Source organism: Myotis yumanensis, unplaced genomic scaffold (genome assembly GCF_028538775.1).
Source record: "Myotis yumanensis isolate MYYU_CA2020_CCGP unplaced genomic scaffold, mMyoYum1.0.hap1 SCAF_9, whole genome shotgun sequence".
In the NCBI taxonomy this organism is placed as follows: domain Eukaryota; kingdom Metazoa; phylum Chordata; class Mammalia; order Chiroptera; family Vespertilionidae; genus Myotis; species Myotis yumanensis.
The window spans coordinates 29,947,888-29,974,557 of NW_027223760.1; the positions used below are offsets into that span (position 1 = coordinate 29,947,888).

A 26,670-nucleotide genomic window follows, 5' to 3' on the forward strand; every position below is an offset into this window, starting at 1 on the left:
TTTTCCCCCATCACTGTTTATTCTCCTCCCCCCACTCCCACAACCGTCCCATCCCCTTTTCCACCCCCTTCCCCTGCAATCACCACACTATTGTCTGTGTCCATGAGTTCTTTCTCTCTCTCTCTTTTTTTTTTTTTGCTCAATCCCTTCATGGTTAGAAGACAGGTTGTGTTAATTGCAGTGCTATTTATAATAGCCAAGATTTAGCAGCAGTACAAATGTCCATCAGTACAAATGGAGGAGGTAAGCTCTGTGTTAGTGGACCTGAAGCTGGAGTTGAGTCACTTCAAGGGCTGATTACTGTCTTTCAATGATAAGGGGAGAGTCAGCTGAGACAGCCAGGAGGCAGAGGGTGTGAAAGTGTTTCCTGCCTTTTCCTTTGTTCCTCTGGCCCAGTGTTTCCAAGTTTACCTAGGTCAGCGGTTCTCAACCTGGGGGTCGAACGACCCTTTCACAGGGGTCGCCTAAGACCATCAGAAAACACATATATAATTACATATTGTTTTTGTGATTGATCACTATGCTTTAATTATGTTCAATCTGTAACAATGACATTGGGGGTCACCACAACGTGAGGAACTGTATTAAAGGGTCGCGGCAGTAGGAAGGTTGAGAACCACTGACCTAGGTGGTAGCAATCCAGACCCCTGCCCAGTCCTGCTGCATCAGAATCTCCAGGGAGGTTCTGGGAAAGGAACTACTCTAGTCTCACCTTAAGCTAGTCTTAATGTTGATGTTTTCAGAAATATGAACCAATAAGTTTCTTTTATATTCTAAGAGAATTTGAGATAGACCTGTTAGTTGGCAACAAAAGCATCCTAACAGAACCCCACTCGATTCCTTTCCTTTGTTGTTGTTGTTGTTCAATCTTTGCAGTGGAGTAAGCATAAACTCTCAATGAGTTATTCTTATGTGTCTGGTAAAGTTCAAAGGACAATCTCAGTATTTCCATAACAACCTAGAAGAAAACAGGTTGAGAAATAGATCTGTCAATCTCTCTTCCCTCCCACTGCTCCTCCCTCTGGCCCTCCTTTCTTTGATTAAATAGGTGCTAGGACACCTGTCCAAAAGTGTTCTGAATCACTCCTAGAATATTGCCATCCTAGGCTCTCCAAGATGGACCTCACAGCAGCAAATCACCGCATACCTCTAAGTGATGGAAACAGCATTCCTGTCATTGGGCTTGGTACTTACTCAGAGCCTAAACAGGTAAGTTTATCTCTCTTTTTGTGTTGTTTTGTTTTCAAGTAAGAAACTTTTCTAAAGCCGAAACCGGTTTGGCTCAGTGGATAGAGCGTCGGCCTGCGGACTGAAGGGTCCCGGGTTCAATTCTGGTCAAGGGCATGTACCTGGATTGCGAGCACATCCCCAGTGGGGGATGTGCAGGAGGCAGCTGATCGATGTTTCTCTCTCATCGATGTTTCTGACTCTCTATCTCTCTCCCTTCCTCTCTGTAAAAAATCAATAAAATATATTTAAAAAAAAAGAAACTTTTATAAAGTATAATCTGCAATTCATTTTGAATAGATCTCATTGATTCACTTTTTGTAATAATGAAAGCAACCTCCAAGGGCTATTGTTTGGCTGAATGAGTATTGAGTCAAATATTAAACTAAATCATTTTGTGATTTAAAATGGTCTTGGATTAGAGAATGGGACCTTTCTGCTTTCTTTACTAAAATTCAGCTGATGTTTATTATTTTATTGATCTCAGGCACGTGAAATTACTGAGTTTATGGCCTGTGATTTTTTTAAGTTTGTATTTGAGCACATTTAGTTCAGTCTAAAGAACATCCAGTGAAAACCTACCATGTATGAAGCACTAAGCTCCAGAATCTTCAAATATGAAGAGAATAGTCTTGCTGCCTGAGGATTAAAAATCTAACAGGAGAGATACACTTTTTATTTTTTAAATATGTTTTTATTGATTTTAGAGAAAGAGGAAGGGAGAAGGAGAGATAAAAACATCAATGACAAGAGAGAAACATCAATCAGTTGCCTCTTGTATGTCCCTACTGGCATGTGCCCTGACTGGTAATTGAACCTGTGACCTCTGGCACATGGGATGACACCCAACCACATTGGCCAGGGTAAGAAGTACACTTTTTAATAATTAACTATTGGACAAGGAAGATGAGAGTAAATGGTATCCTAAAAATACAAAAAGGATCTCTCTGAAAACACAAGAAAGGGAATGGTTAAATTTTGTTTGTTTTAATTTTCTTTTTCAATTACAGTTTACATGCAATATTATTTTGTATTACTTTCAGGTATACAGCATAGTGGTTCGATAATCATACACTTTGCAAAGTGATTCCCTGATATTTCAAGTACCCATCTGGCACCATATATAGTTATTACAATACTAGAGGCCTGGTGCCTAAAATTCATGTACTCGAGGGGAAGGGGGGAGGAATCCCTCAGCCCAGCCTGCACCCTCTTGCAGTCCAGGAGCCCTGGGGGATGTCCAGCTGATAGCTTAGGCAGTCCGACATCCTTAGTGCTGCTGTGGAGGTGGGAGAGGCTACTGCCACTGCCAATGCATTTGCGCTGCGTTCACCAACCATGAACCCAGCTTCTGCCTGAGCGGCACTCATCCTATGGGAGCACACTGACCACCAGGGGGCAGCTCCTGCATTGAGTGTCTGCCCCCTGGTGATCAGTGCATGTCATAGCACCAGTCGTTCCGTGGCTCAGTCAATTTGCATATTAGCTTTTTATTATATTGGACTAGTGGCCCTGTGCACAAAATTCGTGCACGGGGGAGGGTGTGTTCCTCAGCCTGGCCTGCACCCTCTCCAATTTGGGACCCCTCGAAAAATGTCCTGCCAGTTTACAGGGATTGTGCCTAAACCAGTAGTCAGACATCCCTCTCGCAATCCAGGACTGCTGGCTCCTAACGGCTCACCTGCCTGCCTGCCTGCCTGATTGCCTCTAACTACTCTGCCTGCTGGCCTGTTCATCCCCAACTGCCCTCCCCCCTGCTGCTGGCCTGCTTGCCCCCAAATGCCCCCCCCCCCCCCGCCAGCCTGATCACCCCAAACTGCCCCCCCTGCTGGCCTGCTCACTCCAAACTGCCCCCCCACCCCCCGCTGTCCTGATCACCTCCAACTGACCCCCACTGATGGCCTGCTTGCCCCCATCTGCCCCCCTTGCTGGTCTGCTTACCCCCAATGGCCACATCCCCCACCAGCCTGATCACCCACAACAGCCCTCCCCTCTTGGCCTCTAACCGCCTCTACCTCGGCCCCACCACCATGGCTTTGTCCAGAAGAACATCTGGAAGGTCTCCTGGAAGGTCTCCCAGTCTAATTAGCATATTACTCTTTTCTTAGTATAGATATATTTGTCTGTAAATATGGTTATGATTGCAGATATGAGTAGGACCAGGTAAAATTTTATAGAATGGGCCTTTTATTACAGATGGTGTGCCATGTATGCATTTTTTCTAAAGAAGTAAAAATTACTTTAAAAAGTGTTTCAGGCCGAAACCGGTTTGGCTCAGTGGATAGAGCATCGGCCTGCGGACTGAAAGGTACCAGGTTCGATTCCGGTCAAGGGCATGTACCTGGGTTGCAGGCACATCCCTAGTGGGAGATGTGCAGGAGGCAGCTGATCGATGTTTCTCTCTCATCGATGTTTCTAGCTCTCTATCTCTCTCCCTTCCTCTCTGTAAAAAATCAATAAAATATATTTAAAAAAAAAATAAATAAAAAGTGTTTCAGGAAGACTTTGAGAAATTTACAGTATCTGCTTTTCTTCCAAGAAAGTTGTCACTTTTATGCCAGAGTGAGAATTATTTGTATGCTTTGTATGTCAGCATTGGGCCACTGTGACTGGGGGGCACTTAGCTTGACTTGAGGGTAATTATCTTGCTCCCTGGCTGGGAGGGAGGGTGTGTGGCAGAGGAGATAAATACTGGGTTCTGGGTTATTCATAGATTGCTGACTTTCTGGATTGATTGTGCAAGCCCCTCCTTTTATTGATGTCCACCTTCTGTTGACAGACATCTACCCTGGGAGAGAAATGAGATGAAACTCTCTTTCCTGTCATTGTAAAAAAGCATTTGAATTCCTAAGGAGTGATAAGGCCACCCAGCCATCCACAGTCAAGGCACACATTTTCATGGAGGATGTTCCCACTCTTGAATAAATTAAAACAATTTTTTTCTTTTAATTTAAACTTTCTTCTATAACTGGTTTCTTGTTACTTAAAAGCTAGTTTTTTTTGAAACTGCTTCCAGAGCTTTTCAAGCTGTATATGTCCTTGAAATGAATTTAAAATAAGAATTGAGGCCGGCGGATGTGACTCAGTGGTTTAGCATCGACCTATGAACCAGGAAGTCACAGTTTGATTCCAGGTCAGGCCACATGCCCAGGTTTTGGCCTGATCCCCAGTACGGGGCATGTAGGAGGCAGCCGATCAATGATTCTCTCTCATCATTGATGTTTCTATCTCTCTCCCTCTCCCTTCCTCTCTGAATCAGTAAGAATATATTTTAAAGAGAGAGAGAGAGAGAGAGAGAGAGAAGAGTGTATATGTTTGTAAATAAGAAAACATGTATTTGATGCTCTTAGAAAGTCTTATTTTCTTTCATTAAAACTTGTGCAGTATAGGGAACTCCATAGATTCTCTCAATTTGAAGAAAGTTAGAGGGAAAGGTACTAATTCAGAGTTCCTTGAGAAAATGTATCACTTATATATATATATATTTTTTAAAAAAAATTCAGAAAATATATTTGGATCTAAATATCTTCTATAATTTTAACCCTAAAATATCTATTTAAAATATTAAAAATGGTTGGGATGTTTGTCTTTTTTAAATAAGTTAGGTTACTGGAGTTCTACATGTTACTGGATCACCTGGGGTCATTTTCTGATTGGAAAATTAAGAATTACAGTCAGAGGAAAGGACATTAGAATTTTAAAAGAACATATTCAATTTACTTTAGAAGCCGAACTTACCTTATCATGTGACTTGTTTTGTATGTCTTTAAACTATCTTATCACATAAGCATTGCTGCTATTGGGACAAACAGTGACAGTTGATTCAGGTCATTTGAATGTCCACTGTCTGTTTTAATTTGTATGTTCGTTTTGACTCTGTCATATGCTCAATCTTCAGTGGAAGTCATGAGAACCTATCATTTTTGCCTGCTCCCTCCTTTACATTGTAAATATTCTTTTTTACCCAGAGGGACCTTAACTTTGATGTCAGGGATTGTTTCCATTGCCAACTGTTTTCTTCCTTGCCAAGTAAGAGAGTTGTTGTGAACTCTTCAGTGATGCCTTCCCCAGGATATTTGCAGATGTGGTTGCGATAAGTCATTTGCATGTCCGGTTCTGGGGTGCCCGGGTGCCGCCTGGCCTGCGCCCAGGCTCTCCCGCCCTCTGATCGCCATGGCGATCACGGGGCCACAGTTTTATTTGTTTCAGAGGAGTATAAATTATTTAAGAATTAAAGCTATGTGCACACGGCCAAAAAAAAAAAATGGGCTCCACCAGTCCCACCTGTCCCACCCGTCTGGGCAGGGACTGACAGCAAAGCCCCTCTCCATCCCGAGCCCTCCAGACTCGTGCAGACGGAGCTCCCTGGGTGAGAGCCGAGCAGCGTGGACCTGAGGGCTGTGCACCTGGAGCGACTGCAGAGGGAGAGGGGCAGGCAGGAGCAGCAAGCCAAGGAGGGCCCACGGGCCGCAGGCCCGGGACTGCGGAAGTTGCCAGAAAAGAAAAAGAAGAAAGATGAAAAAGGACCCCGGCCCTGGATCTGCCCTCCACGGAGGACTTCGACGCCCTGGTCTCAGCCGCCATGAGGGCTGATAACACCTGTGGCCTCCTCAAGTGCCGGGCCAGCGTCGTGACTCTGGGTCAGCTCTGCCCACACTGCAGCCACCGCTACTGCCTCAGCCACTGCCCGCCCGAGATCCATGGCTGTGGGGAGAGGGCCCGCACCCACGCCCGGCAGAGAATCAGCCGGGAGGCAGTGCTGTACGCTGGCAGTGGGGCCAAGGACCGGTTCCTGGACCCCACCAAGAGGGCCCAGCTGCAGAGGAGCCTGGATAAGAAGCTGGGCGAGCTAAGCAGCCAGAGGAGGAGCAAAAGGAGGGAGAAGGAGATGTGAGCTGGCCCTCACACCCTCCGGCCTTGTCTTTGCAAATGCGGGTGGGGGCAAGCGGCCGTCCCTGGTGCTTTCTGTGCCTTATAGCTGCTCCGGTGACCAGGGCTGCATGGACAAGCGAGGGGCCTCTAGGAGGAGGTGGGTCCTCGGGCCCAGCGTGCCCTGCCTTGCGCTGGGGTGGGGGGGGTGGGGGGCTGCAGTGGCTGTTCCCTGGACCTTCCTGGGGAGAGCCGCCCCAGGTCTCAGTTTTGCTGGCACCAGGGCCCCCTGGGGCTCTCCGAGGTCCCTCGCCAACTGCTTTAAGAGAACCTTAAAGAGAGGTTCCGGGAGTCCAGGGTTGCCGCCTAGCCTGCAACCCGGCCCTCTCGCTCTCCTATCGCCATGGATCACCATGGCGGGGACCCGGGTTGCCTCCTGGCCTGCACCCCAGCCCTCCGGCCTTCCTATCTCCATGGCAATTGCGGGGCCAGGCCAGCCGGCAATCCCGCCCCTGGGGGTCAGAGGTTGCCACCTGGCCTGCGCCCCAGCCCTCCCGCCCTCCTATCGCCATGGCAATCACTGGCTGGGGGGTGGGAAAGGCGGCCTTTGCCCACCCCCCAGCTCTTGCCTGCCGCCTAGGTTGCCGATCACCATTCTTCAGTCCTTCCCCTTTCGCCTCCCATCATTGCGAGTATGCAAATTAACTGCCATCTTTGTTGGCGGTTACCGCCATCTTGGCTGGCAATTAATTTGCATATCGCCCCGATTAGCCAATCGGAAGGGTAGCGCTAGTACGCTAATTACCATGTTTCTCTTTTATTAGATAGGACTAGTGGCCCGGTGCACAAAATTCGTGCATGGGGGAGGGTGTGTTCCTCAGCCTGGCCTGCACCCTCTCCAATTTGGGACCCCTCAAAAAATGTCCTGCCAGTTTACAGGGATTGGGCCTAAACCAGTAGTCAGACATCCCTCTCGCAATCCGGGACTGCTGGCTCCTAACGGCTCACCTGCCTGCCTGACTGCCTGATTGCCTCTAACTACTCTGCCTGCTGGCCTGTTCGTCCCCAACTGCCCTCCCCCTTGATGCTGGCCTGCTTGCCCCCAAATGCGCCCCCCCCCCCCGCCAGCCTGATCACCCCAAACTGCCCCCCCTGCTGGCCTGCTCACTCCAAACTGCCCCCCCTGCTGGCCTGCTCACTCCAAACTGCCCCCCCACCCCCCCGCTGTCCTGATCACCTCCAACTGACCCCCACTGATGGCCTGCTTGCCCCCATCTGCCCCCCTTGCTGGTCTGCTTACCCCCAATGGCCACATCCCCCACCAGCCTGATCACCCACAACAGCCCTCCCCTCTTGGCCTCTAACCGCCTCTACCTCGGCCCCACCACCATGGCTTTGTCCAGAAGAACATCTGGAAGGTCTCCTGGAAGGTCTCCCAGTCTAATTAGCATATTACTCTTTTCTTAGTATAGATATATTTGTCTGTAAATATGGTTATGATTGCAGATATGAGTAGGACCAGGTAAAATTTTATAGAATGGGCCTTTTGCCCTGACTGATTTGGCTCAGTGGATAGAGCATCGGCCTGTGGACTGAAGGGTCCCAGGTTCGATTCCAGTCAAGGGCATGTACCTTGGTTGCGGGTACATCCCCAGTTAGGGGGTGTGCAGGAGGCAGCTGATCGATGTTTCTCTCTCATCAATGTTTCTAACTCTCTATCCTTCTCCCTTCCTCTCTGTAAAAAAATAAATAAAATATATATTTAGAATGGGCCTTTTATTACAGATGGTGTGCCATGTATGCATTTTTTCTAAAGAAGTAAAAATTACTTTAAAAAGTGTTTCAGGAAGACTTTGAGAAATTTACAGTATCTGCTTTTCTTCCAAGAAAGTTGTCACTTTTATGCCAGAGTGAGAATTATTTGTATGCTTTGTATGTCAGCATTGGGCCACTGTGACTGGGGGGCACTTAGCTTGACTTGAGGGTAATTATCTTGCTCCCTGGCTGGGAGGGAGGGTGTGTGGCAGAGGAGATAAATACTGGGTTCTGGGTTATTCATAGATTGCTGACTTTCTGGATTGATTGTGCAAGCCCCTCCTTTTATTGATGTCCACCTTCTGTTGACAGACATCTACCCTGGAAGAGAAATGAGATGAAACTCTCTTTCCTGTCATTGTAAAAAAGCATTTGAATTCCTAAGGTGTGATAAGGCCACCCAGCCATCCACAGTCAAGGCACACATTTTCATGGAGGATGTTCCCACTCTTGAATAAATTAAAACAATTTTTTTCTTTTAATTTAAACTTTCTTCTATAACTGGTTTCTTGTTACTTAAAAGCTAGTTTTTTTTTGAAACTGCTTCCAGAGCTTTTCAAGCTGTATATGTCCTTGAAATGAATTTAAAATAAGAATTGAGGCCGGCGGATGTGACTCAGTGGTTTAGCATCGACCTATGAACCAGGAAGTCACAGTTTGATTCCAGGTCAGGCCACATGCCCAGGTTTTGGCCTGATCCCCAGTACGGGGCATGTAGGAGGCAGCCGATCAATGATTCTCTCTCATCATTGATGTTTCTATCTCTCTCCCTCTCCCTTCCTCTCTGAATCAGTAAGAATATATTTTAAAGAGAGAGAGAGAGAGAGAGAGAGAGAAGAGTGTATATGTTTGTAAATAAGAAAACATGTATTTGATGCTCTTAGAAAGTCTTATTTTCTTTCATTAAAACTTGTGCAGTATAGGGAACTCCATAGATTCTCTCAATTTGAAGAAAGTTAGAGGGAAAGGTACTAATTCAGAGTTCCTTGAGAAAATGTATCACTTATATATATATATATTTTTTAAAAAAAATTCAGAAAATATATTTGGATCTAAATATCTTCTATAATTTTAACCCTAAAATATCTATTTAAAATATTAAAAATGGTTGGGATGTTTGTCTTTTTTAAATAAGTTAGGTTACTGGAGTTCTACATGTTACTGGATCACCTGGGGTCATTTTCTGATTGGAAAATTAAGAATTACAGTCAGAGGAAAGGACATTAGAATTTTAAAAGAACATATTCAATTTACTTTAGAAGCCGAACTTACCTTATCATGTGACTTGTTTTGTATGTCTTTAAACTATCTTATCACATAAGCATTGCTGCTATTGGGACAAACAGTGACAGTTGATTCAGGTCATTTGAATGTCCACTGTCTGTTTTAATTTGTATGTTCGTTTTGACTCTGTCATATGCTCAATCTTCAGTGGAAGTCATGAGAACCTATCATTTTTGCCTGCTCCCTCCTTTACATTGTAAATATTCTTTTTTACCCAGAGGGACCTTAACTTTGATGTCAGGGATTGTTTCCATTGCCAACTGTTTTCTTCCTTGCCAAGTAAGAGAGTTGTTGTGAACTCTTCAGTGATGCCTTCCCCAGGATATTTGCAGATGTGGTTGCGATAAGTCATTTGCATGTCCGGTTCTGGGGTGCCCGGGTGCCGCCTGGCCTGCGCCCAGGCTCTCCCGCCCTCCGATTGCCTTGGCGATCACGGGGCCACAGTTTTATTTGTTTCAGAGGAGTATAAATTATTTAAGAATTAAAGCTATGTGCACACGGCCAAAAAAAAAAATGGGCTCCACCAGTCCCACCTGTCCCACCCGTCTGGGCAGGGACTGACAGCAAAGCCCCTCTCCATCCCGAGCCCTCCAGACTCGTGCAGACGGAGCTCCCTGGGTGAGAGCCGAGCAGCGTGGACCTGAGGGCTGTGCACCTGGAGCGACTGCAGAGGGAGAGGGGCAGGCAGGAGCAGCAAGCCAAGGAGGGCCCACGGGCCGCAGGCCCGGGACTGCGGAAGTTGCCAGAAAAGAAAAAGAAGAAAGATGAAAAAGGACCCCGGCCCTGGATCTGCCCTCCACGGAGGACTTCGACGCCCTGGTCTCAGCCGCCATGAGGGCTGATAACACCTGTGGCCTCCTCAAGTGCCGGGCCAGCGTCGTGACTCTGGGTCAGCTCTGCCCACACTGCAGCCACCGCTACTGCCTCAGCCACTGCCCGCCCGAGATCCATGGCTGTGGGGAGAGGGCCCGCACCCACGCCCGGCAGAGAATCAGCCGGGAGGCAGTGCTGTACGCTGGCAGTGGGGCCAAGGACCGGTCCCTGGACCCCACCAAGAGGGCCCAGCTGCAGAGGAGCCTGGATAAGAAGCTGGGCGAGCTAAGCAGCCAGAGGAGGAGCAAAAGGAGGGAGAAGGAGATGTGAGCTGGCCCTCACACCCTCCGGCCTTGTCTTTGCAAATGCGGGTGGGGGCAAGCGGCCGTCCCTGGTGCTTTCTGTGCCTTATAGCTGCTCCGGTGACCAGGGCTGCATGGACAAGCGAGGGGCCTCTAGGAGGAGGTGGGTCCTCGGGCCCAGCGTGCCCTGCCTTGCACTGGGGTGGGGGCGGGCTGCAGTGGCCGTTCCCTGGACCTTCCTGGGGAGAGCCGCCCCAGGTCTCAGTTTTGCTGGCACCAGGGCCCCCTGGGGCTCTCTGAGGTCCCTCGCCAACCTCTTAAAGAGAACCTTAAAGAGAGGTTCCGGGAGTCCAGGGTTGCCGCCTAGCCTGCAACCCGGCCCTCTCGCTCTCCTATTGCCATGGATCACCATGGTGGGGACCCGGGTTGCCTCCTGGCCTGCGCCCCAGCCCTCCCGCCCTCCAATTGCCATGGTGGGGGTCCTCGGTTGCCTCCTGGCCCGCACCCCAGCCCTCTGGCCTTCCTATCTCCATGGCAATTGCGGTGCCAGGCCAGCTGGCAACCCCGCCCTGGGGGTCAGAGGTTGCCACCTGGCCTGCGCCCCGGCCCTCCTGCCCTCCTATCGCCATGGCGATCACTGGCTGAGGGGTGGGGAAAGGCGGCCTTTGCCCACCCCCTAGCTCTTGCCTGCTGCCTAGGTTGCTGATCACCATTCTTCAGTCCTTCCCCTTTCGCCTCCCATCATTGCAAATTAACTGTCATCTTTGTTGGCGGTTACCGCCATCTTGGCTGGCAATTAATTTGCATATCGCCCTGATTAGCCAATGGGAAGGGTAGCGGTAGTATGCTAATTACCATGTTTCTCTTTTATTAGATAGGATTATTGACTATATTCCCTATGCTGTACTCTATAACCCTGTGACTGTTTTATAACTCCTGATTAGCACTTCTTAATCCCTTTACTTTTCTCACCTAGCAGGCCCACCCCCCATGTCCCAGCCACTGCTGCTTGCCCCTCCTGCATGTTCACATAGTCCCTTATGCTCAACTCCATTGTAGCACTAATCATACTATATTTTAATCATTGTTTCTTTGCAATATTTCCTACAAAACTGAAATTCATTAGGAAAGAGGCTATGTCTTGTTTAGGTCTGTCTTCCCAGCATAGTGTCTAGTACAGGGGTGGGCAAACTTTTTGACTCGAGGGCCACAATGGGTTCTTAAACTGGACCGGAGGGCCGGAACAAAAGCATGGATGGAGTGTTTGTGTGAACTAATATAAATTCAAAGTAAACATCATTACATAAAAGGGCACGGTCTTTTTTTTTTTTTTTTTTTAGTTTTGTTCATTTCAAACGGGCCGGATCCAGCCCACGGGCCATAGTTTGGCCACGGCTGGTCTAGTAGATGATGGGTGTTCAACTAATGCTTGTCAAATTAGGGAGTGTTTGTGAAAGGGGATGCATATGTATGTGAGCAGAGAACATGAAGATGCAAATGGATGCAATAGTAATAGCTAAAACTTTATGAACACTTAAGCATGTGCCAGGAAGTGCTTCACATTAGATGCATTTTCTAATTTAATTCTCACAACATTATGAAAGAAATACCAGATTACCCAATTTTATAGATGAGAAAACTGAAAGATTAAGTAAATTGCCCCAAATTTATAATGCAAAGGAACAGAATAGGGATTTGAACCAATGAAGTCTGGGGTCAGATTCTATGCTCTGTCTAATTCCTATACAATATTGCCTGTTATGAATATTTCTTTTATCAATGGAGCTGCATATTTCTAACTATGACTTTCTGTGTATATTTCTAAATATGAAAGTATTTAGAAATATATGCCCTGAAATATCTATCCTAGGATATATAAATGGTATGAGTTAAAGACATTCAAAAGCAGTCATGTGCCAGTTCCCAAAAAGAGCTGTAAGTTACTTTGACATATATATTAATTAAAGAATATGACATAAGAGGGATACTACTAGAAATGAAGATCATGTGTGCACAAACCACATTTGTGATCAGAAATATTATCAGTTTTAAAATAATATAGAGAGTTAATGGTATGTCTCACAAAAACTCTAATGTGAAGAAAAATACACAAGATGTATCCAAAAGATTTGGGGAAGGGGAAATGGTAGTGCTGGGATTAATGGGCAAGATGGGAGTGGGGAGAATGGAGTATCTCAGACGGAGCAGGCTCATGGCTTTCTGTTCCAAGCCAAACAAATGAAAACTCCTTTATCATCTACCCAGGGCTGATGAGGTGGAGGCTTAGAACCACTTGTCCCCAAGTCAGTCACCCTGACATGAAAGTACTAAATTAGATTTAACTTCAAAATCAGTCTTATTCCTGGAGGTGATGACAAAATTTAGTCTTCTCCATTAAACATGCCTGAGAGCCTTTTCTAAACCTTTGATTCCACAAGAGATACAAAATGAAGGCTGGGTTGAGGTAACTCTTTAACTGGAACTCATTCATGTTTTGTGTACAAAGCCAAGCCAGTCAATATTTGTCCTGGGAGCCTGTTCCGTTGTGATACAGAAGTTAGAGGGCAGCAGGGAACCCAGCAAAGTTGTGGGCTTGTCTTCAGGGATGGATGGGGTTGGAGCAGAGATGGGAGGCTAACATAAGGAAGATCTACGCTGACTCCTCCAGCTTTTGCCTGGTTTATATTTCACTGGAACATATAGAGATAGGAACTGTGGGAAGACAGTTTTATGGAGCTGTGTGAGGCTTACCAGCCCAGCTTCTCCTGACTTACAAATATTTTTTCTCTCTCTTCATATGACCAACTTTCTTATAAGGGTGTTTCATGCCTGTGGATTAGAGAATTTAAGATGAACCAGTGTGTAGTGGCACTAGGCACTCTGTGCATTACCTCATCTGATGATCACTAATGAAAAAAACTAAAGTGTAAAAATTATCTATGTAACTTTTCTCTGTGAAAGCTTCCCAAAATGCTTTCATGCAGGGATGAATGCTTTTATGTAGGGGTAAAATCATCTGTAATAGCCTCCAACAAATTTCTTATTTCTGTCTCTCTCCCCATAGCTCCATTTGGGTAAGTCTGATAGGCAAGAGTCTTGAGTCTTGTTCCTTTTTTTTTTTTTTTTGCTTTGATAGAAATTAATTCACTTTAAAAAATATATATGTTTTTATTGATTTCTGAGAGGAACAGAGAAGGAAAGAGAGATAGAAACATCAATGATGAGAGAGAATCATTGATCAGCTGCCTTCTGCATGCCCCGCACTGGGGATTGAGCCTGCAAGCCAGGCATATGCCCTGCCTGGGAATCCAACTGTGACCTTCTGGTTCATAGGTTGATATTCAACCACTGAGCAATTATGGTGGGGCAGAAATTAATTCACTTCTTATCAATATCAGCTCATGGAGTTAATAGCTAATATTAAGAAAAAACTCCAAGTAAAGCTCAAGAATATTACCAGGTGTGCAAATAATACAAATCCAGAACCAATGGTAAATATTTTGGACAATGGACAATAATTCAATTCAATAAATATTTATTGTGTGCCTACCACATGTGAGACATTTTTGTACATAACAAAAAGGAATAAGGAATTTAAAATCTGTACATGGATGACCAAGGCAGCAAAAATATATACACATATAACCAAAATATAAGACAAAGCTGAAGCATTTTACTTCCTCCCAGAATATCCATTCTAAGTTCCCTGTATCCTTAGCCAATATCTCTGCTAATCTGGGAGACTTACCTAGTGTTATGTCCCAAATCTTCATCTCTGAATTGTCTGAATCCCTAGTCAACTACCCTCTCAAGTCATGGCTGCTGCCTTGTCCATTAACAATCACAACTGGTAATGAGTATATCATTGGTTCACCTATCCCTTTGTGATGATAAGGCATCTTACCCCTCCAATATGGCAACTCTTTCCCTTACAATAAGGAGGCTGGTTTCACCTGGGAATTAGGACCTTTAGATCCTTAGAGCCTAAAATTTAGGAATGGGAAGCACACATTTTCCAAGTGGGTAAAGGGGAGTGATGCTAAGATGAATCACCCCTACAGGGTTTTCAGACTCACATATTGTACTTATTGGGGGCACAACACCATACAAAAGATGTTGTCCTAGAATATATGTTATATCCTGGAGGATGAAAGTTGATTCTTATTGATGATAGCCATTCTGACAGATGTGAGGTGATATCTCATTGTGGTTTTAATTTGCATTTCTTTGATGATTAGTGGTGTTGAGCATCTGTCTTTTCATATAGCTCTTGGCTATCTGTACATCCTCTTTGGAGAAGTGTCTATTCAGGTCTTCTGCCAATTTTTTAATTGGATTGCTTTTTGGTGTTGAGTTTTCTGTTTTTTTTTAAAAATAAATTTTAGATATAACCCCTTATCAGATGTATCAGATGATCAGATGTATCACTGGTGAATATGTTCTCCCATGCAGAGTGTTATCTTTTCATTCTGTTGAAGGTTTCTTTTGCTGTGCAAAAACTTTTAGTTTGATGTAATCCTATTAATTTTTCCTTTTGTTTCCCTTGCCCAAGGAGATATATCAGAAAAAAAAATTGCTATGAGGAATATCTTAGATTTTCCTCCCTATGTTTTCTTCTAGGATTTTTATGGTTTTGAGTTTATGGTTTAATCTATTTGGAGTTTATTCTCATGTGTAGTGTAAGTTAGTGGTCTAGTTTCATTTTTTTTTTGCACGTATTTGTCCAGTTTCCCCAACACCATTTATTGTATAGACTATTGTATGTTCTTGCCTCCTTTGTGAAATACTAATTGACTCATAAAGGCATGAGTTTATTTCTGTGCTGTCTTTCATAATATCTCATTTTACAGTTTGGGGTTCTTTTTGGCTTCGATTTCTGTTCAAGCCCTATTAATTACATAGTCAATCAAAGAGGTTCTAGAAGGTGTGTTTCTTTCTCCAACAACTTGATATTTGTTACTATGAATCCTTTATCTAACCATCTGTGCAGCCACTTTGTTCATTTTTCATATCACTTATTTTCTCAATAATGCTAACTTTCTGCTAAAATAGAGGTGGTGGTGGGGGGGGAATACAATTAATGCTCCTAAGACCTTGTATTTCAGCCCCAGACTAAAAAGCCACTAGAAATACATGAAATTTCTTGCCTCACTAATTTTACAACAAATCAATAGCTGTGAGTCAGATTTCACAGGTCTGGTATGATTTGTCGAGCATTTGGTGAGAACACTGAAATTCTAGAAGCAAGCACAAGTACTTCTCAACATTTGTGAAAGAGATCAGAATGATCATCTTAATTTGAGATCAGTAAAAATCAACAAGAAGGATTAAACCTCTCCCACACACAAAACCTAAAATATGATTTGAAAATTTTATTTGATGAGGATATGTGTTTATCTTCAAAGAACTCTCCATCAAGAATTATGTTTCTCATTAAGAAAAAATGGAACTAAATGTAGAGACTTTTTTCAATTACAGTTGACATTAAATATTATACTAGTTTCAAGAGTATAGTATAGTGATTAGACATTTATGTAATTTTTGAAGTGATGACTCCAATAAGTCTAGTACCCACTTGGCACCCTACATAGTTAGTACAATATTATTGACTACAGTCCCTTTGTTGTATTTTACATCCCTGTGACTATTTTGTAACTGCCTTCTGTACTTCTTAATCCCTTCACTTTTTTCACCCAGTCCCCACAACAACCCCTCCCATCTGGCAACCATCAATTTGTTCTCTGTAGCTCTAAGTCTATTTCCATTTTATTTGTTCATTAATTTTGTTCTTTAGATTCCACATATAAGTGAAATCATATGGTATTTGGCTTTCTCTGGCTGACTTATTTCACTTAGGATAATACCCTTTAGATTCATTCATGCTGTCACAGATGGTATACTTTAATTCTTTTTTTATGGCTGAGTAATATTTCATTGTATATATGTACCTCATCTTCTTTTCCAGTCATCTACTGATGGATATTTAGGTTGATTCCATATCTTGGCTATGGAATCATAGTGCTGCAATGAACATTTATCTTTTTGAATTAATATTTTGGGTTTCTTCAGACACATACCCAGAAATGGAATTACTGGGTCATATGGTAGTTCTATTTTATTATCTTGAGGAACTTCCACAGTTTTCCATAGCGGATGCACCAATTTGCAATCCCACCAATAATGCATGAGGGTTCCCTTTACTCCACATCTTTGCCAACACTTGTTATTTGTTGATTTCTTGATGATAGCCAATCTGACAGGTGTAAGGTGATATCTAATTGTGATTTTAATTTGCAGTTCCCTAATGATTAGTAACACTGAGCATCCTTTCATATATCTATTGGCCATCTGTTTATTGAGACACACCCTTTTATTTTTAAAATGTCATCACAGAGCATCATGGTGGAACAAATAGACCCATGTATATCTTCCCTTAAATCTATAACTAATCAGACATCTTTAATGCAATAAAAGTTACTCTGTTCAACACACTAGCAAGCTTGAGAGACACACATTGGTACATCTGAAGGAGGGTGTATTGGAACACTTGGGGGACACAAGATGAGGGAGAAAACAGGGGTGGTGTCTGCAGATGTGGTTCCACAGCCATCATGGCTAGCCTGTGGCCCCAGCTAATGGGGTCATGGTGGAGGAGTCAGGGTGTGGCCCTCACACTATGGCCCAGTGGACAGTAAGAGGGATAGAAACAGCATTGGCACCTGAGAACCTGCTTCCTCCTCCCTTACTGCAGTGGAGCCTGGTAGCAAAAGCAAAGACATGTCTCTGGTCTCCCAGCTCTATATAGCGCAGTGGCACCAGCCAGGAAGGGAACCAGGTAACCCAGCAATGGGTTCACAAAGCAAACTCTCCCCTCAGCCACCACATCCTCACACCATAGTAGTGAGGCCTCCAGACCCAGAGGACCAAAATACAGCAGAGCACTCACCACCCTATCACCCAGGTGGCAACTCCCATGACCACAGTGGTGACCCCCCCACCCCCACCCCAGGGGCAAGTAGAATTGGTAAGAGAAAACAGAAGCTTGTACTAGAGCACCATCTACTGGTGGAGAAAACAAAGACCTCTAATTATCAACCCGCTGAATTGTTAAAATCAAAACAGTACCTAAATAAGAAAGATATTCACTACTTTAAATGTTTCAGCAGAGGAACAACCCATTGAGTACCATGAACAGTTAAGGTAACATGGGAACACAGAAAGAAAATCACAATTCTCTGGAAACCAAACTCAGTCATGGAAGATAGAATTATCTAAATAATACAGAATTCAAAATAGCAGTCATGAAGAAACTCAGTGATATACAAGAAAACTCAGAAAGTCAGGTCAATGAGCTCAGGAATAAAATGAACAAACCAAAGGAGTAATTTACCAAAGAAATTTAAACTATAAAAAATAACCAAACAGAAAGTCTGGAGCTGAAGAACTCAGTAAATGAAGTGAAGAAAGCATTAGAAAAAGGACAAACCGCCGAAACCGGTTTGGCTCAGTGGATAGAGCATCGGCCTGTGGACTGAAAGGTCCCGGGTTCGATTCCGGTCAAGGGCATGTACCTGGGTTGCGGGCACATCCCCAGTAGGAGATGTGCAGGAGGCGGCTGATCGATGTTTCTCTCCCATCGATGTTTCTAGCTCTCTATCTCTCTCCCTTCCTCTCTGTAAAAAAAAAAATCAATAAAATATATTAAAAAAAAAAAGAAAAGAAAAAGGACAAACCATGTGGAAGAGAGGATTAATGAGGTTGAAAATAGAAATCTAGAAATGATTCAGGTGGAAGAGGAGAGAAAACTCAGATTTTTTAAAAATGAAAGAACTGACCAAGGGATCAGAACTGAGATCTGAGAAATAAATCCACATATGTATGGGCAGCTAATTTATAAAAAAAGGAGCCAATAACAAAAATGTTCAACAACACTAATTAGAGAAATGCTCATCAAAACCACAATGAGATATCATCGCACACCTATTCAATGGCTGTTTTCAAAAAGACAAGAAATAACAAGTGTTGAGGAGGATGTGAAGAAAACGTAACCCTTGTACACTGTTGGAGGGATTGTAAATTGGTGCAGCCATTATGAAAGCAGTATGGAGTTTCCTCAAAAAATTAAGAATAGAAATACCATATGACTCAGCAATTCCTCTTTTGGGTATTCATCCAAAGAATATTAAAATCTATCTATCTATCTATTTATCTAACTATCTATCTATCTATGTATGATAGATAGATAGTTAGATAGATAGACCCCTATGTTAACTGCATCATTATTTACAATAGCCAAGACTGGAAACAACCTAAGTGTCTACTAGTAAATAAATAGCTAAAGAAGACATAGTAGATAAACATGAAGGAATATTCCTCAGCCATAAAAAAGATGAAATATTGCCATTTGTCACAAATGAATGAATCTTGAGGGTATTATGCTAAGTGAAATAAGTCAGACAGAAAAGGCCCCAAACCACTCATATGTAGAATATAAAACAAAAAAAGTAATGAGCTAACAAAACAAAAACAAACTCATTCATACAGACAACAGAATGGTTGGTTACCAGAAGGGAAGGTGGTTGGGGGAGAGGAAGATGAAGAAAGGGGGTCAAATATATCATAACAAAAGGAAACGAGACTTTTGGTGGTAAATACACAATAGAGTATACAGGTACCAAATTACAAGGTTATTCACATGAAATTTATATAATGTTATTAACCAATGGCACTTCAATAAAAATAAATAAAATGTCTTCATAACTAAAGAACAGTAATTTATGTGTAATCTGAAAGATGGATAACTCACAACTCAAGTGTCAAGAATTTTTCAGGTGTTTTTTGTTTGTTTATTTTGTTTTCATTACTGTCAATGTACAGGGGAGAGGATATTCTCATTCTTTGCTTCATGCAGATTAATAAAATGAACAAAATTTTGGCTACCAAATTTGATAAGTATATATATTGAAAAATCTAGGATGCTACTCAACAACCTTTTCCCCCCATCTTTATTGAGGCATAATCGACGTACAAAAAAACTGCACATATTTAAAGTATACAATCAGATTCATCTGGCACATGTATGCACCCATGAAGCCATTATCACAATCAAGATGGTGAATGTATTCATTACCGCCAAGTTTCCTTGTGTTTCTTTGTGATCCCATGTAATCCCATGTCCACAACCCCCACCCCAGGCAATCACTGATCTGAATCTCACTATAGATTACTTTTCATTTTCTAGCATTTTATATGAATGAAATCATAGAGTATTCTTTTTTGTCTTGCTTCTTTTCTTCGGTATACTTATTTGATATTCATCCATGATGCTGTGTCTATCAATAGTTCATTCCTTTTTACTACCTGTTAGTGTTCCATTCTGTGGCTATATCTCAGTTTATTCACCCAAACCTTTGATTTATAACTGAACCTTTGTCAATGAACTGTGCCGTCCTATAGCATGGATATCATAAAAACTCTTTTCATTGGTAACATTGATCAAGTCACATTTATGAAACCACAAAGCTAAGGGCAGACCTGGGATGGATGGAGTCTCCCACTGAGGATGGAATGCTGCCTAGAAGGTCAGTTTCTCCAGCCGATACTATCTTCCAATCACAACAGCATGGAATTGGGAATTTGTCATTTTCACTCTAAAACAATGTACAGCAAAGCGTCTTCATTAATAATGATTGAACCAAGGACTGATTCCTTTTCTCCAAAACCTCAACCCTTTGTTATTTCAGACCTCTAAGGGGAGCTGTAAGACATCAGTTAAGATGGCCATCGATGTTGGGTACCGGCACATTGATGGGGCCTACATCTACCGGAATGAGGACGAAGTGGGGGAGGCCATCAGAGAGAAGATAGCAGAAGGAAGGGTGAAGAGAGAGGATATTTTCTACTGCGGAAAGGTGAGCGCTTCCCTTCACCCTCCATCCCGCATATTAATGATAGACCTGATGTCACTTTTCTCTGCCTAATTTCAGAATATTTTCATGGTTTGATTCCGTCAAGGGCACATGCCTGGATTGCAAGCTCAATCCCCAGTAGAGGGCGTGCAAGACTCAGCCAAATAATGATGCTCTCTCATCGTTGATGTTTCTATCCCTCTCCCCCTCTCACTTTCTCTCTGAAATCAATAAAAAATATGTGGGAAAAAGAATAAAGAGCTACATTATTATTATTTTTTTTAATAGCGTGAATGTTAGTTCACTATCCCCTTTTTATTCTTTCAGCTGTGGGCTACCCATTTTGAACCAGAGAGGGTCCGCCCATACCTGGAGAAGACACTCAAGACCCTCCAGCTAGATTATGTTGATCTTTATATCATTGAAATGCCCATGGCTTTTAAGGTGAGTTCAGACACCTAAAGGTTTGGTCTCTGCTCTTTGGCAGCCACAAGCCAGCAGCCATGTGCACGAAACTAGTTAATTACTTAGCATCATAGAATGTTATCATTTTATTACCATAGGTTAGACAACATTGGCTAGCCTAACAAATGCCCAGAAAGATTATGTGTAACAGACTTAGGCTTGGATCCCATGTTTCTTGATTCCTAATCTAATGCACTTTTTGTTATAGCATGTCTTTACAACTGTAGTTTAAGCTGTCCATCAAACCATCAAGTAGTCCCCAAACAGTAGTCCAATTTTACCTGTCCAGCATCCAGACACACCCTTCTTCCCATTCACATAGTCATGAAAATGTTTCTGCATGACATAATGCAAAATAATGTATACAACTGAAAACTTACTCACCTTCCACCGCTCCAAAGGGACATAACCCAAAGAATGGTCAGGTTTTGGGGGAGAGGGGGTCAGCAACAAGATCAGGGTGATAGCTATTCCTCTAATTCAAATGCACTTCTTCTTTAAACTTTCTCAATTTATGGACTCTGTGTTAATTTAACCACCAACAACACATCCCATATACACTGCTGAAGAGAAGAAGTAACTGCTTTCAAATGTCTCCAAGAAAGGAGAGACTGAAAATGAAACTGGTCATTGAGGTGCCCAGATTTCCTTCACACAAGCAACCTGGCTGCCCCTGTTCTGTTCTCTGGAAGCTCTTTCCTTGATGACTCTTCTCTATGGTAACATCCAAGAGAGACTTTGGGAAAGATTCCTCTTGCACATCCTTGATATGAATTCACAAGCTTCACAATGGCCTTGGTTAAGCAAAGGCTTTCAATGGCCAGTTTGGGATTTCGTGGACAGTCCACATCCCTTAAAAATTTGCTTGGCTTTCAGTAAATTCACATTCAGTCAGCTGCATTAAAGAGTAATTAAAACTAGAAATCTTCTTGTATCGAATCTTTAGCCTGTGGTTTCTGCATCTGAGTAAAGAACCTCCTTGTTCTGCTCATCTGCCCAGTCCTCAGTTTACTGCCCCCATCTGGCTTGAAATAATACAAAACAGGAAGGCACAGGTCATGCATTCTTTGCACCCAGTCTCCATATGATTGGATGGTGCTCCTTTGTTGGGTGTGGCATCATTGGCCTGAGATCTTGTCTTCAGACAGAAATGGACAAGGATTCTCCCAAAGTCCAATTTTATTTCCCTCTAGGATTCTTACCTTCCTGTCCTGGCTGACACAGACTTTTCTACCTCTAGAAGGCCCAGAGCTTAATTTCTCCCATTTGGGGAGGCATCTAGAAGCAGAAAGTACCTGTTTTAGCAAAATATGATCTTACCACTCATCTTACAAGCCAAGTAGCAATAAACACATTTATATTTCTTCAGGACCTGACTGAAGACTGCAAAAATGGCCAACAAACTAACACCCAATGTTTTCCTACTAAGTCTCCTAAAGCTCCAATCGTAGTATGCCCATTGTCAGAGTCTCAAGACACAACAAGGCAACAATTTAACAAGATGCCATGCTATTGCATAGCAAGAATATCCAATTCTCAGCTGGAGAATCCTCACTATCCACAATCCCATACTGACCTAGCCAATTCCACACTCTTTGTTCATTACTTGCCATACCCAACACCTTTGTTTTAGTCAGAACTCTTGTTATAAATGGCAGAAACCCAACTCAAATTGGCATTAGCAAAAAATGGAACTAAAAATTCCAAGGCATATCTAATTCCGAAGGACTGGATCCAGAAGTTCAAACTATGTATCTACACTCTGGCCCTTTCTCTATTCCTGTGTTCTGGTGGCTTAATTCTCAAAAATTTCTTTCTATATGATGGCAAAATGCCCATTGACATGCCAAGACCACTTCACAATACAACTTAAGAATTCAGAGGAAGAGAGACTACACATTAAACCTCACAGAGAAACATGGATCAGCCTTGCTTGGGTCATGTAACTTTTGCTGACTAATCTTTGTGTAAGGACATGGCTGACTGACATCTCTGGCCACGAGTTGGAACTGTAGAATGAGCTCTTCTATAGAAGAAGGCATAAGAATGGTAGAAAGCAAAATAACAGATTGCCACTGTACTCATTAATCAGAGGTCACTTAGCACGCATGGTGATACGAAGCATGAGCTCCAGAACCAGGGTGCCTTGTTTGAATCCCAGCTCTGTCACATGTAAGCCAGATGACTTGGTCAAGTTATTACCTGATTCCTTTACACATCACCTAAACATGGTCCAATGGACTTCGGAGTCACGCAGAAGAGGGACTTCCAGCTTTATTACCTACTAGTATTAGCATAGTATCTTTGATATTCCTGAACTTTCTTTCAATTTCATTATTGGTAAATTGAGACAATAATAACTCACTTGCCTAGTGTTGTGAGGAGTCATTAAAATTATAATATGAAATTACTGACACAATGCCTGACATTTCATAGATAATAAAAAATAATATTATGAAATGATCCGGTGGAAATATATATTCCAATATATAGAATATCTTCATTTCACAAAAGAGAAAGTTAAGGCCCCAGGCAATGAAACAGCTAACTCAGGTTTAAAATCCATCAGAACTGGGATCAGATTCTAAAACCCCTGATGCCATTCCCATATTTGTTTTCTGACAATATACAGTCCCTTCTGCTTTATTTTTTTTAAAATGAGGAATGGCATTTTCAAAAAATAAATGAAGATACTGATGAATAGGAACGAGAATCAATAGCATAGATTTTTAGAGGGTTGAATTATTCTTCTAATACTGTCTTCAGTATGAGCAGGAGTGGAGGGAGAAAGACCATGGAATGATTCAGATGAGGGATGAGTAAAGGAGGCACAATGGAAGCTTAAGAGGAACATGCTTAAGAGGAATAGCTAACATGGGTTCAGGGGTGATAGGACTTAATTAAAGTCTTGGAAAGTAAAAAGTATTTAACACAGTGTATGATAGAGGCATAAAACCATTCCAAACAGAAGTAAAATTGGAAAATGCAAAAGGCAAGAAATATGGAGGGAGACTGAAGTGGAAATGTGGGCCATAGTGTTGAGAATTTCAAAGAGCTTGGGAAGCAGAAACAGAAAGGGTAATTAACATGAATGATTATGTGGCATTGAGGAATAAGGACCCTTTTTCCTGCTCTAAGTGAGACAGGAAGAAATTGAGTCAAAATTGTGTTTGCTAAAGAAAGTGATATCACCAGGGGAAAGTTTTATTCAGGTGAGATAGTGGAAGAAAAAAAAAAAGGTTTTTTTAATATAATGAATTTTGCCTTAGCTGGTTTGGCTCAGTGGATAGAACGTCAGCCTGCGGACTGAACATACAGTTCCAGGCAAGGGCACATGGCCTGGTTATGGGCTCGATGCCTTGTTGGAGCGTGCAGGAGGCAGCCTATCAATCATTCTCTCTCATCATTAATGTTTCTATCTCTCTCTTCCTCTCCCTTCTCTCATATATATAATAATAATAATAATAATAATAAATTTTGTCCAATTGCTTGATTTTCAATAAAAATTCCTATTATCAAGGTCTACAAAGACTTGTATGCTGACAACCATACCCAATAGACACTGTATCCTCATATTATTTGATACCTTTCAACACAGTTGTCTACTATCTCCAGTATACATTTTCTTCTTGTGACTTCTATAATACCACCCTCTCTTGATTCTTTGGTAGCTTCTCTGCCAACCTCCAAATGTTGTTATGCCCAGAATAGTACCTCTATTCTCAATATTCTTGTCTTACTGAGCCACACTGTGTCTATAAGAGACCTAATATAGTTGCAAGGATTGATTATTATTTTATATGTAAGGGCTACCAAATTTTGTCTATAGCCATGACCTCTTTCTGAGCCTCTTTCTGAGATTTCTCTGTTCAACTGCCTTCTCAAATGGCCACTTGAACGTTTGGTCATTTCAAACTCAAAATATTCATAAAAAACTCTTGATTGCTAACCCAAACTCAGGAAATGATTACCACCATCCACCCCAGGAGCCTAGGAATCATCTTTCATTTCTCTCTACAGTGGGGCCTTGACTTACGAATGTCCCGACTAACGAATTTTTCGAGATATGAGCCGTCTCTCAGCTGATTTTTTGCTTTGAGTTGCGAGCTAAAATTCAGGTTATGAACCAGCTTCAGATACCCCACCGCTAGTTGGCGCAACGAACGTCACAGTGAACGCCACAACATCAGCCCAGCATCACGTGTCTCACTCATTCACTTTAATGATTTGACATACGAGTAATTTGAGTTACGAGCTTTGTCACGAAACAAATTAAACTTGTAAGTCAAGGCCCCACTGTATTCCATTTTCAAGCCCATAAGAAATGGATCCCATGTTTAGATACAGCCAAAAAAGAGAAATCTGAAAGATAATGTTCCACACCAGTTAGCCTTAGTTGGGAAAGGATCACCCAAAAACAAGAGAAGGAAAGTTGACACTAACGTGTGAAGTAGGAAAAAAAATTGCTGAACTCCTGCAGGGCCCCAAAATGAAAGGAAAAAAACCAGTGAGCAAGTTTGCCAGAACTGAGAAGTAACACGCTGTGCTGTCCTCAACTGTCAAAACACTGAGTCTCAGAGTCCTAATTCTCAACCTCTACTCTTTTTTGATGAGTAATTCTGTCATTAGGAGAAAGTTCATGGATTAAGAATAAGGATAATCTGTTGATAAATAAAGAGAAAATGAATGCCAGTGTAGGATAATGGGATTAATGTGTCACATATTTTAGAAAAATGAAAGAATTTCTGGACAGTCCCACAAAGGTGAGAAATATATAAAAATATAATGTATTATATAATTATATAATCATACTAACAAATAACTAAACTTTTATTGCTTTCCCATGGCTAGGGTATATTGGCATAAAGACAATTCAAATTCCATCATTTTAATTCCCAGATATAAATAAAAGGAATTATCCTTTTTTGTTTTTTGTTTTTTTCTTTTTTAGCCTGGAGATGAATTTTATCCTAAAGATGAGTATGGCAATTGGTTATATCACAATTCAAATCTGTGTGCCACTTGGGAGGTAAGTTCAAATGGTCCTTTTATTCTTTTATTTTAAAAGACTACATTTTTGAATTGTGATCTGATTATTCCTGTTTCATTTAGTAGGAAGAGATGCAGCCTTTATTCTCCCAGAGAATATACTCTAATGAGTACAGTATCTCTTTCTAATGGGTGTTCCCCTCTAGGTAACAGTTGAAGACCTGAAGGCTAGAGTTGTTTTGAGGGGTGAGGAGGCAGCTACTAGTTTTCTGGTCCCTGGGGCTCTCTACCTGAGAGAACATATACTCACTCGTGTTGTCATTGGAGCTGAGTAGATTTGGTGTTTCTGTCTAAGAGTCTGCCTGACAGGGTAGCCAGTATCCCCAGGAGAAAATAGCTCATAGCTCAAAATAACAAGGTATTTATTTCACAAGGAAACAACATATCTCAATTACAGATCCCAACATAAACTGAACAGAGGACCAAGAACTTTTAAATTAGCCAAATAATATATTAAAGGAGATAAGAAAAGATACTAGCAATGTGAAACAAGAACAAGAAAACATTTTTTAAAAACAAGCAGTAAGCAAGTAATAATTGGGAAAAATAAAACACAATGCAATAGATGGGATAAAAGTGAAATGGATATAAATAAGGAAAATGGGATCAAATTGAAAGATCAGAATGAGGAAATCTCCCAATATGAAGTAGGAATAGACAAGAAAAAATTAAATATGAAAGAAAAGCTAAGAGATGTATAGGATACAATTAGAATTTCACTACTCACATAATAGAAAAACAAGAAAGAAAAAAAAAAGAAAAAGAGGAAATATTTGAAGGAGAAAAAAAACAGAGATATTGAACAGGCATAGACTACCAAAGAGGAAAGAGAAGGAAACCCATACCTAGATACACTGAGCTGGAGCAAGCAGGAGGCTTGGTTGCCCCGGCGATGGAGGAAGCCAAGCTTCCCACCTGCCCTGGCTGGCTGTGGCCTT

The 26,670-nt window shown here is 42.3% G+C and overlaps 1 protein-coding gene across 2 annotated transcripts in view; it reads left to right on the forward strand.

Annotated features, from left to right (window-relative positions):
• The first annotated feature begins 1,098 nt into the window (after positions 1–1,098).
• LOC139016232 (aldo-keto reductase family 1 member D1) overlaps positions 1,099–26,670 on the forward strand; it is a 40,594-nt gene continuing 15,022 nt past the window's right edge. For both annotated transcript variants that reach the window (XM_070423982.1, XM_070423983.1), the window contains exons 1-4: positions 1,099–1,209; positions 20,054–20,221; positions 20,546–20,662; positions 25,635–25,712. In XM_070423982.1, the coding sequence (XP_070280083.1) occupies positions 1,117–1,209; positions 20,054–20,221; positions 20,546–20,662; positions 25,635–25,712 (456 nt within the window). In that variant the 5' untranslated portion in view covers positions 1,099–1,116. The remainder of the gene's footprint in view (positions 1,210–20,053; positions 20,222–20,545; positions 20,663–25,634; positions 25,713–26,670) is intronic.